Consider the following 14,695-nt stretch of genomic DNA (forward strand, 5'->3'; position numbering starts at 1 on the left):
GTTTTTAGTGGAGTCATAGTTGCTCATTTGCTTTTGTTAATTTGTATGTTTGATTTTAACAAAATTTCATATTCTTTGTATGTCTGTTTTCCATGTCTGGTCTTTGTCCCTGGATAACAGTTTTCTTATTACCGTTATAACCTTAGTTCCCTTTATTACTCGTTGAAGCAAAAGCAGTTGAGATGTTAAGGAATTCTTACGATAAAAAATTCAAGTTTTCAATTCCAAAACTTGATACTTTGGAAAAGTCTGATCAAAATCAAGCAGAATCAGACACAGATTCAAGATATTGGTAAGGGAATTGAATCGTCAGCAGATAAGTCGGACCAATTTGATTTAATAACTATAAATGTTTTAGGTCCTGATGGTTATGTTGATGTGTGAACTTGATTTCACCAGAGATCATGCATGTGGCAATGAAATAAAATGTTTAATGGTGGTAAAATATGTTTTAATTTGACTGGTGTAATGCTCTGCTTAACTAAAAATTTGGATCCCCCTTGAAATCCATATGTAAAAAATGACCCCCTTCTTTGAAGTTATAAAAAACTGAACACCCCTTTTCCACATACAGGAAAAAAATTGACCCCCTGCATATATATGTACTGGCTTTGTTTAAATTTTCAAATAAATGTCTACGGTTTGAATATTATTTGTAAATTATTATATAAAGCATGCCGAATCTAGAGGTATAACCTAAAAAAAAAACCAAAGGCTGTTATGCACGTAGCTAATTACAATTTTCGTTATATTTCGGCTAAGTTTACAGCCAATGAAATGAACATCTCGTTAGCGAGAACGCATCGTTACTTTATATATTTATCGGGCATTTTTAAAGAACCCAAAGCTTTTCCGAGAGGAAATAATCACCATCTTCTTGCGATATATTTCTCTGTTTCCTTCCCCTTTCCCTATGATATCCCCTAACTAAGTCCAATTTGTTTTTGTTTACTTCTCGAGCTGCAATGGCAAGCTTAAAAAATCTGGTCATCGAATCAAAAGTTGAAAATCTTCATGCAGTTGTTAAAAATGGGAACCAAGAATTTCTTTGTTTTACAAGACTGGCAACTAACTGGATAATTTGTGTTACCGATGGGATAGAGATGTGGAGATTGGAACTGGACGATGAAGAGTTAGAATCATGTAAGGAACTCGCTGAAGCCAGTTCGATGGACGCCTATCTGGGAAAAATTAGGTAAAACTTTATAAGGTAGATAAACACTTTCAATTGATGAAAGGGTCCTTATGACAAGGCCTACAAAAATCTATTTGAGGGTTAAAGTTGTAGGCAGTGGCTCCTCGTCCACTCATTCGTAGATGGGGAGCCTCTTCAGGCTAATCGTCCACACATCAAACTTATCCGCAAATGTACAGCTATTAATGTCATCGCCAACTGTGTTCATATTTAATAGACTGAACAGTTATCTATTTGTGTTGTATACTAGTTTGACTGCATATTTGATAGTGGGAGCTAGCCCCTGTGCTTGAAAATGGACATGTTTTGTGTTGGTCAGACACAGAACAAGTCACAGAATTTATGATGACTGGTGCCAAAGTCAATGCATCGTCTTTACTAGATGTTAAAAAAAAATTATTAAATCTTATCAGAAAATATAAATCTCCCACGTTTTAGAAAGCGAATGGAATGTTATTAAAATTTTAGTTTCTGGAAAGAAGAACCTATGTGAATGGATATGTTTCACATCTGCCATCTAGAATGGCAGCATTATGATTTTAAAATGTGCCTAACTGAATCATATGCCAAAACAATCTTTATTGATGTGCAATAAAATAAAATAACCACAAAATGATTTAAAAAATTAGAGATCTATAGACTTGAAATTACGTTTTCAGATGCGTAAATATTCCTTCATTTCATATTTTGAGTAAACTTTTTAAACCAACAAGATAACATAAGTTGAAGTTAGATAGTGGGCGAGTTGTCTTGAGAGTGGGCGACTTGTCTCGGGGGCAACTTGTCTTGGGGGCGACTTGACTTGTTTCCGGATAGAGATGTGGAGATTGGAACTGGACGATGAAGAATTAGAATCATGTAAGGAACTCGCTGATGCCAGTTCGATGGACGCCTATCTGGGAAAAATTAGGTAAAACTTTATAAGATAGATAAACACTTTCAATGATAGCAAGTTGTTTCGCCCCGATTACCTGTTGGCCCTGGGTCATTTCACGCCAGATTGTTTCGCCCCAATTATATTTTACTGTTTCATTAATAAAATATCACATTATTTTACTGTTTCATTAATAAAAGTGGTGGATAAATCCAGGATGTATTTGCTAACTTACCTAACATACACATTATACTCAATACTTAAACCAAAATATAAACAAACAGTAATAATAAGGAAAAAAGAAGACAGAAAAATAGCAACTGAAAAAAAAAAAACAAATAAAAAATTATGTCGCTGCAGTGATGGAATAAAATAAAACATAAAATGTGACTCTTTACTAAACTGCCATGCCATTCTTTACATAAAATTTGCATTCATCATAGGCATATGAATTGGTATATTGTGTGTATTTGTACACAGAGACACTAGATTTTTATAATTTTTACTCACTGGAGATTGATTCCCCATACTTTGCATGGAAATTTATAACCGGAGCGAAACGACCCAGGGCAAACGGGAATTGGGGCGAAACAAACCGGATTCACATTCAATTGATGAAAGGGTCCTTATGATAAGGCCTACAAAAGTCTATTTTAGGGTTAAAGTTGTAGGCAGTGGCTCCTCGTCCACGCATTCGTGGATGAGGAGCCTCTTCAGGCTAATCATCCATACTTCAAACTTATCCGCAAATGTACAGCTATTAATGTCATCGCCAACTGTGTTCATATTTAATAAACTGAACAGTTATCTATTTGTGTTGTATACTAGTTTGACTGCATATTTGATAGTGGGAGCTAGCCCCTGTGCTTGAAAATGGACATGTTTTGTGTTGGTCAGACACAGAACAAGTCACAGAATTTATGATGACTGGTGCCAAAGTCAATGCACTGTCTTTACCAGATGTTAAAAAAATTATTAAATATAAATATCCCACGTTTTAAAAAGTGAATGGAATGTTCTTAAAATTTTAGTTTCTTGAAAGAAGAACCAATGTGAATGGATATGTTTCACATCTGCCATCTGGAATGGCAGCATTATGATTTTAAAAAGTGCCTAACTGCCAAAACAATCTTTCTTGATGTGTAAACTTAGTCTAAAATAGTCTTTCTAGTTTGTTTAATGTGTATTTTGTATTAATTCTGAATGAATTTCAGTCATTATTTGTTACATCAGTTACAATTTAAATTGTATTTGTATCATTTTACATATTAATTTGTATAAAAAGAATATCTCACAATATCTTGGAAGCGAAAATGATTTATTGCAGTCATTTCACTTAGGCTGCTCGTCCACACGTTCATAGATGGGTAGTCTAATTGTCCACTCATCCGGTTTGAGTCAATAACACAGAAACACTTCATTTACATTAGTCAGGGGAAATTGTATGAAATTAACTTTATTCAAATACATATGTACAATATGATACAAATACAATGAAAGAGTAATCAGAGGAACCAAGTCATTAAATTGTATCTTATGTAATAAGTATGGATTAAAAATCATTTAGAAGTAAGACTTAATGTACATTTAACAAACTTGAAAGACAATTTTAAACAAAGTGTGCACATCCAGAAAGATTGTCTTGGCACATGATTCAGTCCAGTACATTTTAAATCATAATGCTGCCATTCCAGACAGCAATCACAAGCTAGAGAGTCTTGGTCAGACAATTTCTCCTTTCATGTGAAACATGTCCATTCACACTGGTCCTTCTTAAAATTAAAACTAAATTTTTAATAGCACCCAATGCATTAGTACTGAAGTACTTTTTAACACGTTGAATATTAAATTTTCGTCTAAGATTTTATTTCAAATTTTTGAAACATCTGTTAAAGATGATGCATCAACTTTTGCACCAGTCATCATGCATTGCAACTTCTGTGACTTAATTTTTCTGTGTCAGACCAAAATAAAATCTGTCCCTTTTCAAGCATGTAGGCTTGCTCCCACTATCAAATGTGTAGCCCAAGTAGTAAATAACACGACTAAAAACTGTTCAATTTATTAAATGTGAACACAGTTCATGAAGCCATTAAAAGTTGTACATTTGCGGATATGTGTGACAATATTTCCAAAACGAATCAGGTGTTTCCATCACAATTCCGAATGTTATTGATGCAAACCAGATGTGGATGATTAGCCTAAAAAGGCTTCTCATCCACAAATGTGCGGACGAGGACCCACTGCCTTTCACTAACTTTCCCTTGAGTCATTTGTTCATGGGTAGTTACATGTTTGTCTCAATGTTAGATAAGTGATGAACAAGAAATATACTGCATACATGTAATTACTATACCTGGGTAATAGTCGTCATAAAATTTGCAACATACAGTTTTCAATAGCAATGAAGATAATGTGTAAATCATGCATGTCCATGTGCAGTATAATTATTCGCAACAAAAATATAATTGCAACTAATTGAATGGTAATAATGTAAATGTACAATTTAGGCCAAAAGACTTGGTAGGGGAACATGTTTTGTAGCTAAACAACCCGGATTCATGGTAATGTTTGGAATATTGCTGTCGAGGAAAGTCAGCATTTTAATCATTTTGTGTGGTTTTGTTTTGAATGTCTTATTTGCCAAGAGCATATTTTTACACTTTCATCAAATTTCACTCTCTTTTGATGAAATGGTCTTTTCAGAAAGTGTTTCCTTGATGCTGATCTCTCTGTGACATTTGTTGGAACAAGAGCAACACTAACTGTAGGTAAAGGATCAGCTACTATAAACTTTGACTTATATGAAGCAAAGGCAGCTGAAAAGAAAACAGAGCTTCAGACAATATTGTTTCGTTTAGCAAATACAGCAACAACACTTGAATGTGATTTAGAAAGAGCCAATAAGACAATAGAAACCCTCAAAGCACAAAAGTCACAGAATGCTGGTGGTTTGATGGATCTTGGGTCCAAAAAGGGAGCTAATCCAGCTAAAGTGAAACCAAAGAAAACAGGAATGAGTGTTGTTAATCCAACCAGTAAAAAACGGAAGGCTGCAACTGGTGTAGTGTTTGACTGAATCAGGAGTCATGTTCATCCAATTTACTTCATTAGTTTTATGTAAATCATGTTATAGTATTTTTTTAAGTTTTTTTTTGTTCTTTTAAACCAGAAGCATTTTAAATGAACCAAGGGGAAATTTTTGAATTATTTGATTGCTGAAGACATACAAAGTAGTAAAGTCTTTGAGGACAGCAAGTGGATCACTTATACATGTGCAAATATACATTTAATGCTTGTTTAGTTCTGCAACATTTATATCAGAGATTTTTTCATTTGGTTCAACCAAAACTTTTAAGTTATTTCATTCAAAAATTTAAACTCGGTGTACCAGTCCATTTTCACAATTTTTTAATTGAGATGGTATAAGGGTCCATCATCAGCTTTGTCTCAGTGATACTAAATACAGTATTCTATCAATACAGTTAAACCTGTCTTCAGTGACCTTCCAAAGGAAAGCAAAATCATGATTACAGAAGACATTTGGTCTTTATATATTGTGTATGTAGGTTAATTTTACACAGAATATATTACATACATGACATAGAGATATTTCAATCATAGTCATTTCAGACAGGTTATTGCTGAATACAGGTGGTCATTAAAGACATGTTTTACTGTACTCTGTTGGAAGTATACATGTAACTTTAATATTACATAGATATATATCACATTCAATTCAAAGTTTTCTCATAGAAGGTATTTTATATGTATTTACACTGAAATATTACATATTATTTTCCCAAAGAGAGACCTTTTGTAGTGAATTTGCTGGAAATTCAATTCTCTTATTATACATGTAAGCTTTTTAACAGAACTTTAGTTAAGCACTAAAACCTACCTACAATGTACATGTAAAATACATTTATTAGTTATATAAAGGTATAATTTACACCATATCTATAAATGAATTTATAATGATTAGTTTTATTTTTTGTACCCCAGTCAAAAGTCAGTTTACAAATGTCTTGATACTTATGACAGTTGTTTTTTTATGATGGTCAAATTGTCTGTGTACTTTTTGTTGGAAATCGGATTACAAGTTTTCGAGTTACAGGACTTTGTAACTAAAATGGGGGTATGGGGTTCACATGTCAGGCCTATCTCAAAAACTATTTGTGGTTATGGAATAAAACTTTACTCGCTTGTAAGTTATATTAATCTTAAGATCTGTATACTTTTTGGTGATGACTTTTTATTTTGTGTTTGAGTTATTGAATTTTTTATTGAGTTTTCTTATATAAAAGACATGTTTTTGGGTTTTTTTTTTCACATTTCGCGCTGTATGAGTAGAATTCTGGAAGTGCATTAATCCTTAAAAAATATGTGGGGGTGGTTGGGTTGCAAAAAACTGCCTTCCAATGCTCCCATACATTTATAGATGGAATAGTCCTTAGAAAGAACCAATATGGGGAATTTATTTTAGAGAAATATTATACCATAAACACTGATTCATGTCATAACATTTTTTGTTTCTCTCTTTTATCAACTTCCTGTTTTATGAAACTTTAAAATTTTTAATTTATGTATTTACATGCAAGATTTTCATTGCAAAGATATTTGCTCCCTTAATCAGAATTATTGCTTCAATTTGATATCATATAAAACATGTTCTTAGCAATTTTTTAAAATCCTGTACAGCCCTGCATTATTTCAAAACATTCATTATGTTTTTTTTTTTTTTTGGTTTTTTTTCACAAAACAATGGCCATATCATACGCTTCTGCTGGAGCTGTTTATTTAAAATACCCATCAAGCATAACTCATAGTGAAAACATCAGGTATACTCATTATTACAAAGCCCAATAACTTTTTTTTAGCTTGAACATGTACATGTAGGGTCATCCTTAAGTAAAGCACTGTTTTTAATTAAGCATACTTGAATTTTTGAATATTTTTTGCATAATAAGAAAAAGATACATATTTTAACTGATGCTATTACACTGCATCAAAGTTTTAAAATTATTATATTGAAATTTGATTCATTCATGATTTGATTATCAATATGGAACTAAAGAACACAAATATCAGAATGTAAACAAAAATAATTCTCATTTCCATTCTGATTACATGTATGTGCTATATGTATGCTACATGTTTTTCAGGCACTGACTCATTAGGGGCAGATCCAGCGCACACCCACCTTACCCGAATTCCTGATCCGCCCCTGTATTTCTGTACTGTACTGAGGAGCGAGTGATTTTTTTTAAATCAAATTTCTACACTTGGTATACCTAGCTTTATATGTTGCATTAAAACCTAGGTAGAAAACAATTCTATGTTGACATGATATCTTGTTTTCTCATGTGATATTTCTACATGAATATACATGTATGTTATCTATAATTTACATGTATGTACTTACTGCCATCAATATTGTTTTCATACAACAGTACAAACACACTTGTAATTGTTTATGTTAAGAATACAGATACATCATTCATAAATGCATATTGAAAACTGATATGTTTTATTAATGTGTGATTAAGTAAGCATATGTATCTTGGTGTGTAACTCACATTGTACATGTATGTTGCACATTTTAGCCCCATCAGTTCCTGGTAGTTTTACTTAAATACAGAAATGGCACAAACAAATTTCTCCTTTCATAACTTAGATTACTCAAAAGCTAATTCACAAGATAATGATTTTCATGCAACTTTCTGATGTTAGATGGCTTTATACACACTATAGTTTATATTTACCAGTCAACATGTTCTCAATTTAAGAAAAGATAAATTACCTTCACCTGTAAAAAGAATGAAACTCCTCTTTCTAGCATGTACTTATATGTAGAGGTGTAATATAAATTAGTAGAACTTCATTAGTTGAGCAATGTTAACATCCAATATATGATATCATCAAAGACTATTTTATGACCAAATTTATGTTTTTATTTTCCGCTATAGTAAAATTTTCTGCCTAAGTTATAGAAGTTGTTCAAGTTAACAAGACAATTATCCTCTATTAGTGATGTTCATATTAAATCTCAAGTAATAAATGCATTGTAAAGAACACTGAATGATATGTAGTGATGGCCTTATGAGAATAAAGAATATCTATTAGAAAAAAATGGACATATTTTATTTATATTTTTACATTTCTCACGTGGAGAAGCATTAGGGGCTTATTGTCTAGGAATTATTTTTGTCTTGACTTCTAGTGGCAGATCCAGTCACTTTTTTGTTGAACCCTTTTGGTAAATTTGTGTGTCAAAATGTGGCAGCGAAAGTGAGCATTTGAGAGCCTGGAACCCCTACTTTAATGAATTTCAGGATTGGAACCATTCTCCTTTTTCATAAATGTCTGGATCTGACACCGTCTTCTGACAAAAATTAAATAACTAAACAATTTGTTATTAGACTAACTATAGCTACACGAGTCCAGCAACTGCGTACAGTAAGTTCAGTTTAGACTGTTTTTATGGTGCTCTTTGAGATTTTTTCTGCAAAATACATTGTGAAGAAATAGTAGATTGTAACGATTCAACTATCTTTGATGGTTTACTATTATTGGCATGTTATTTTTATAAGAATTTTGCTATACCATATCAATTCAGGTGCGGATCCAGAAACTTTAAAAAGGCGTTTTTAGGCTAAATTTGCACATTTTGTCAAATTTTGCTAGGAACTAACAAGCTTTCTAACACTTCCAAACCCCTAGAACCCCAATTTGAATCCACCACAGCACTTACAGGATGCATAAGCTAACAACGTGTACAATTGACAACAAATGCACCATTTTATAGTTGTTTAGTAGACTACTATAAAAGTCCGTGTTATTATTGAATTATGAGTAGTATTGAATAAATTTATTAAAGACAAGAGTATGAAATGCACTATCAATGTAAAAAGTTGCTCTCCGGCACAATTCTGTTTTCTTTGTAGAAAAGGGAGAGGACTGAATCCTTTCTTAAAGGTGGCTCGGGTTATATCCAGCGGACGAAATTTTTGAATAGATAAATGGTGTATATTTCGACTCCTTGTTACAAGAATACTCTTACAAGACCCCATTTACAAGTAAAGTGATACCTGTCTATACAATACATCTCATGAATTTCCTTTATTAAAATTCATTTGAACATTCAGCGGCGGATACCCAATTTTCAACATTTTTTTCTAAGGGGGTGGGGGTGGGTGCCCCCCCCCCCCGGATCTCGAACCGCAACTGACATCTGGCAAACTGAATGACATCCCAAGTTCGAAAGTATCCAGTTTAAACATGTTGTACTTTACTTATAACTATATAAACATTCTATGGAAATTGATACAAATGTAGATATTACAATATGGGATTAATTGTTCCATTAAAACATTTCCATCTTTTCAAAACAACGTTGGAACTTAAAAATGATGGTAAACAACCTCTACACTTAGTGACCATTTTAGACGTAATTTGTTTTTCTTGTGATCGATGTTATGCATAACATATTAAGTTTACCTTGACAGGTAAAAACAAGACGAATGTCTTATTACCTGGCACTTCCTTTATTTGGTCTTCGTCAGGTAAGGTTGTCGTTTTCTATGGTTTTATTTTGCAATGGCTGCAAAGTTTTAAAAAAGTAAAATGAGTCTAACTTTTTTAAATTCATTTCTTTGTATGTATCATTTAACATTTTATATTTAAAACTTATTTGATTCGAACGTTTTTTGTATGAAATAAATCGTATATGTACAATGTATATATCTATGATTTGAAGTGCTGGACTGAGAGACTTCAGTATTTAGTCATGGGTCCGATATCAACTTTAAACAATGCAGAAAGTTCATGATAATTTATCAGCACAAGACGACACAAATGTTAGATCGACATCTACATGTTATAGCAATAAAATTAATATGAAAATGTGATAAGATACGCGAACCACATCATATTTTATTATCAACGGAACAAAGGCATCGGCGCTTACTTAATTCATCTTGAATCGCAACCTTTCGAACACACATGCTTCGACTAATTATCCCTAATTAAAAAAAAGCGGTACAGTACAACAAGAACTTAGAAATGTTAACTTTTTAAAGTTTATTTGGAGTGTTTTTCGCTTTCAACTATCTATCATCTGTTAATGATCAAACAAATTATGATGCATTTGTTTTAATGTATTTTTGGAAACCATCTGATTCTTTCAGATTATTATATAAACTCTTAATATGTCAAAGTTTTAACAACAGCTTTGTTCTTATATGCAAATCAGTACAAGTTAATACTAAGTTTTCAAGATGACATGGGGTTAAAACAGTGTTAAATTATGTATTTTGCCAAAGGTCCAACTATAAAAGTTTGCAAATACTGCAGGATTTATTCTCTGCTTTCAAGAAGGTCTCCGTCATTACATTTCTATCAAAATCTGTAATTCTTTATACACCATTGCATATACTACATTTTAGCAATGAGTATAGAACCAATGCTTGGGATGAACATGTATAATTTTTAATGGTATTTCAATATAACTGCAAGTATAACGAAAAGTATTGTGAAGAATGTGTCCAGTACTAAAATGAGACGATGATATCTTATATAGTATATAGACAGAAAAAAACTCGCAATATATGAAGGTTGGACAATTTTCCAACCTTTACTATAGTTTTTCAAGCCACCAGATACCTGATAGCCTAATACCAAGTAGACAAGTTAGTTTTAAATATACACACCGTGTTCGATAAGATTACATTTGAAGGTATAAGAATATCAGACGATATATATATGACTTATCTGTTATATTGTCACTGGATTTGTCAAAGTGACCACTGCTGGCGATGATTTATTGAACTATATGTTGATAAAAACCGAGGCCCTGGAAAGGTTTGGCGTTTGTTGAACTAGTTTTGAGGTGTTGGCATTATTGGTATGGTTTTAAATAGGATGGACATAAAGGTCGAAAATCTCTTTCATTCGTCTTATCGTTCCATGGAACGAAGTTTCTTTTTTTACCATCCGATATGCAAAAAAAATAATTACTTTAAATATTAAATATAGTTTTGGTTAATTACTCTAAAAGATTTTTTCATCCCTTGTGACTAATTCCATAGTAAAAACAAGGACAAAAGACACTAGTACTTATATTAAATACATGTCTGGACCACTGTTTCGTTAGCTTTTGTAACAGACAGAGAAGGTGTTGTCTTACTATGTGTGGAACTTTTTTGTTCATATTAGATCTGTTTTGTTATTGTAATAATAATATTCTTAAATTGGTTTCATTTCTATTTGTTTGTTTGTTTCTTTTAAAAAGGTGTTTTTTTTTGTTTTGTTTTGTTTTGTTTTGTTTTGTTTTTTTTTTTTTTTTTGGCTTGCTGGTAGGACTCCGAGGTCATTCAAAGGCCATTTTTTCTAGATGTTCTACATATGTGACAATAAACGTGCACTATTTATCTACAGAACATGTAAACAAAGTCTTGCCCGAAACAGAACTGTAGTACTACATGCCAGAGGAAATCGTGATCATAATTTTATTTCCATGAACGAAGGTCGTAGCAACGTCGTCATATTTGATGCTTTTATATTTTAATTAATTCTTATACATTTAACAATACGTATAAATGCTAATTAGTTGTAATATCTTTATAAGTCTAGTTCTTAACATGTAATTTATTAGATGAAAATGACAATGCCTTCATATAAATCTAAGTCGTTTCCTTTCAAATTTATTAAAAATAACGATCAACGTAAAAAAGGGCATTTTTTACAAGTGCGTTGAATATTGTATGCCTTCTTTAAGCTATGAAGATGACAGTTTCTCTGGTCATGGAAGAATTTGCCAACATTAACAAAAACATCAAATTTTAATCAACCGTATGCCTATCATTAAAACTGACATCTTGCCTTAAAACTAACATGCAGTGTTGTGGTATACTGCGAAGTTAAATTACTTGACATTAAACAAATGGGCCTGCAAACTCAACACCAACATGGAAAAAAAAACACGACCTTCAGATCGTAGGAGACCTTAATTTGTAGACAATCTATATATGTATCCATGGGGGACAAATTCCTTCGTGCAGTTCCGATGAACTCGAAAATTGTGACATCAAGTACAAACAGTACTGTGTATTTATCTTATGTTGGAAAATGTATTTAGATGATGAGGAATTGTTTCCATTCATCTGACATTTTGCACTCGGCTGATTTTCAAATGTTAGATATTTATTGTAAAAACCTTATTGACGAACCATAGGTACTCGTGTACACATCTGAAGAAGCAAATATCAATGCCAAAAACAGGACACACTGTACAAAGCGAAACAAAAACGTTATATTTTTACCTTAAATTTTTAGGTATTATCAATATGGCTATGCTACGTCGGAAAAGCAGTGACAATTTATTAGACACTGCTGATGACCTTGTGGACAGGTTGGACAACCTAGCTGACATTCTGGCTGAAATTGAGGATACATATCAAAGTGTTGGTTCTTTTTTTATTTTTTGATGAATCAAATCAATAAAACCTTATTTCATGCAAGTGCCGAGCTAGGGAAATCCCGGGAGTTGGAATACCCTTTTTGATCAAAACTTTTATTAATTTCAAAGTAGACAAAATGACCAAATGATAGTTACTGTTTATAAATTTCTTGATCGGAACCCTCCTTTTTATAGATGTTTTAGATCTGTGCGTCAATCTACCTATAACCTTTTCACACGAAGTTGTTTCGTTTACTATGCGACCTCCTTTGACTTCCTAAAAAAAAATAAACTGTACAAAAAATTGAACATATTTTCAGTCAATGATAACTTATATGTATATACTAAGTCTAGCAATGCATGGAGAGGTCATTTCACCAACTATATATACATACAAAAAAGGAATACTTTGCTAGTGTTTTTTTTTTTAATTGCCAAGTCCTTTACACTGTATTTATAATTCGACTTAAGACCATAACTAAGAACTAATGACAGTAGCCCTTACGTATTTTTTTCAAAATTTTTAAATCTAAAAATTCTTTTTGACAGAAAAAAACTTAATACAGTAAGAAACCTGTTGATTCTAAAGTTTTAATGAAATCCATTTTCAGACTGATGAAGATGGCGAAGTCAAACGACCTAATATCTTCAGACGCCTTAAAGATGGCTTAGATTCGGCTCGATCGCTCATCGCGTGTTTGAAGCGGGAGAAATGGAGGATTAATGAACGGAAAATGAGCGTCGATATGAGAATGGGCGAGCTAGAAGACTACAAAGGTCACCTGAAGGAAGATATGGTGATTATTTCCACAAATTGTATTGTTTTTGTTATTTTTTGTTTTTGTTTTTGTTTTTTGTTTTGGTTGGTTTATGTTTGTTGTTCGTTGTTTGTTTGTTCCTTTTGTTTCTTTTTCTTTTGTTAAAATTTCTTTTTTGAGAATAAGGATGTAGGCTGTATTCATAGCATTAATCGGCTTAAAAATTGTATCGCAGAAAAAAGCATATTCTTTATCGTTATTGTTCATTTTAAGTAGAAAATAGTGATATACTTTTATTTATTTTTTTTTATCATTTTTAATGTGTCATTCTTGTATTTAATCAGATTCAGTGCTGTTTTTTAACATAACCACAATTGAAAATAAATGGGAACATTATCACTATTTCAGACGAATCTGAATATGACGGTTGATGACCTGGCAAGGCGATTAATGGAATCAGAAAATGCAAACTGCGAGGCACAAGAAACCATGGAAGAATTAGAAATGGAAAAGTCGGAAGTGGAAAACGAACTGGAAAAAGCATACTTAACCATTGAAAGTAAATACATGTTATTATTAATTTAAAATATCTTATATGCATGTTGAAAGTGTTTAAAAAATTGGTGGTGAGCGAAAAAAGAATAAACGGAGTAAATTAAATGGTTTCTACCTTCGGATTCCTTTCTGTAAAACACATTTTTCCCAAACAAAGCCTTGTTAAATTAGTATATATGCAAGTATAGCGGTTTTTGCATTTTGTTCTCTGCATGAGTTTATATTCCAGAACTGAAAGAAGAAAAGGATGATCTAGTCACAGAAATTCATTCTCTCAGACGGTTACGATCTGATTCAACAATAACGCGAGAAAATATCGAACTTAAGTCTGAGATCGAAGTTCTACAGGAAGAAAGACATACTCTGAAAGCTATCATCCGTGAAATGGAAGCCAACAAGATTGAAAACTATAGTCAAGATGGTGGATCTGAATTGATTGACAAGAATTTAAATGCTTTAAGACTAACCAGAAAGAACAGTCATTCGAGACTGGTAAAGAGAGACAGTAATTCAAATCCAAAAACAAAAACACACACAACAGAAGTGGTGAACACGAGGGTAGAATTTGTATAAATTATGAACATTGTGTGCGTAGAAAATCTAAGTTTTCGATGGATCCAACATTTTGAAATTTTTTGAATACTGGTATTAAATATGTTATTTGGTTGGATATGATTGTTTTTATTTGGGTGCACCAGCGAAAAGATGTCTGAGGGAAGAACATTTCCAGTGTACAAAATGTATTAAAGTGCTTTTAATAGAAATGCTAATGTAATACTTCGACTTTTCAATGTATTCAACGTACTACTTAATCTATCTTAAATTTACTTGAAGTAGTATAAACCACAATAAGT

The 14,695-nt window shown here is 32.2% G+C and overlaps 2 protein-coding genes across 4 annotated transcripts; both read left to right on the forward strand.

Moving 5' to 3' along the window:
• Nucleotides 1-884: 884 nt before the first annotated feature.
• Nucleotides 885-8,202, forward strand: LOC148624926 (protein PAXX-like). 2 transcript variants are annotated; one of them, XM_088568053.1, is made up of 3 exons: nt 885-1,195; nt 4,776-5,189; nt 7,235-8,202. In XM_088568053.1, the coding sequence occupies exons 1-2, from the start codon at nt 966-968 to the stop codon at nt 5,146-5,148; spliced, it is 603 nt and encodes a 200-aa protein (XP_088424179.1). In that variant the 5' UTR covers nt 885-965; the 3' UTR covers nt 5,149-5,189; nt 7,235-8,202. The 2 variants fall into 2 exon arrangements, with proteins under 2 accessions (XP_088424179.1, XP_088424178.1); XM_088568052.1 differs by having other exon boundaries at nt 4,776-8,202.
• LOC148624927 (uncharacterized) lies at nt 1,913-14,511 on the forward strand. 2 transcript variants are annotated; one of them, XM_088568049.1, is made up of 5 exons: nt 1,913-2,105; nt 12,405-12,532; nt 13,140-13,325; nt 13,695-13,845; nt 14,071-14,511. In XM_088568049.1, exons 1-5 carry the CDS (start codon nt 2,069-2,071, stop codon nt 14,412-14,414), a joined length of 846 nt encoding a protein of 281 aa, XP_088424175.1. In that variant the 5' UTR covers nt 1,913-2,068; the 3' UTR covers nt 14,415-14,511. The 2 variants fall into 2 exon arrangements, with proteins under 2 accessions (XP_088424175.1, XP_088424176.1); XM_088568050.1 differs by lacking the exon at nt 1,913-2,105 and adding an exon at nt 9,308-9,634.
• The last annotated feature ends 184 nt before the right edge of the window (nt 14,512-14,695 follow it).

The sequence above is a fragment of the Perna viridis genome, chromosome 2, assembly GCF_037379345.1.
Source record: "Perna viridis isolate PV_CMFRI_1.1 ecotype Kerala chromosome 2, ASM3737934v1, whole genome shotgun sequence".
NCBI lineage: Eukaryota > Metazoa > Mollusca > Bivalvia > Mytilida > Mytilidae > Perna > Perna viridis.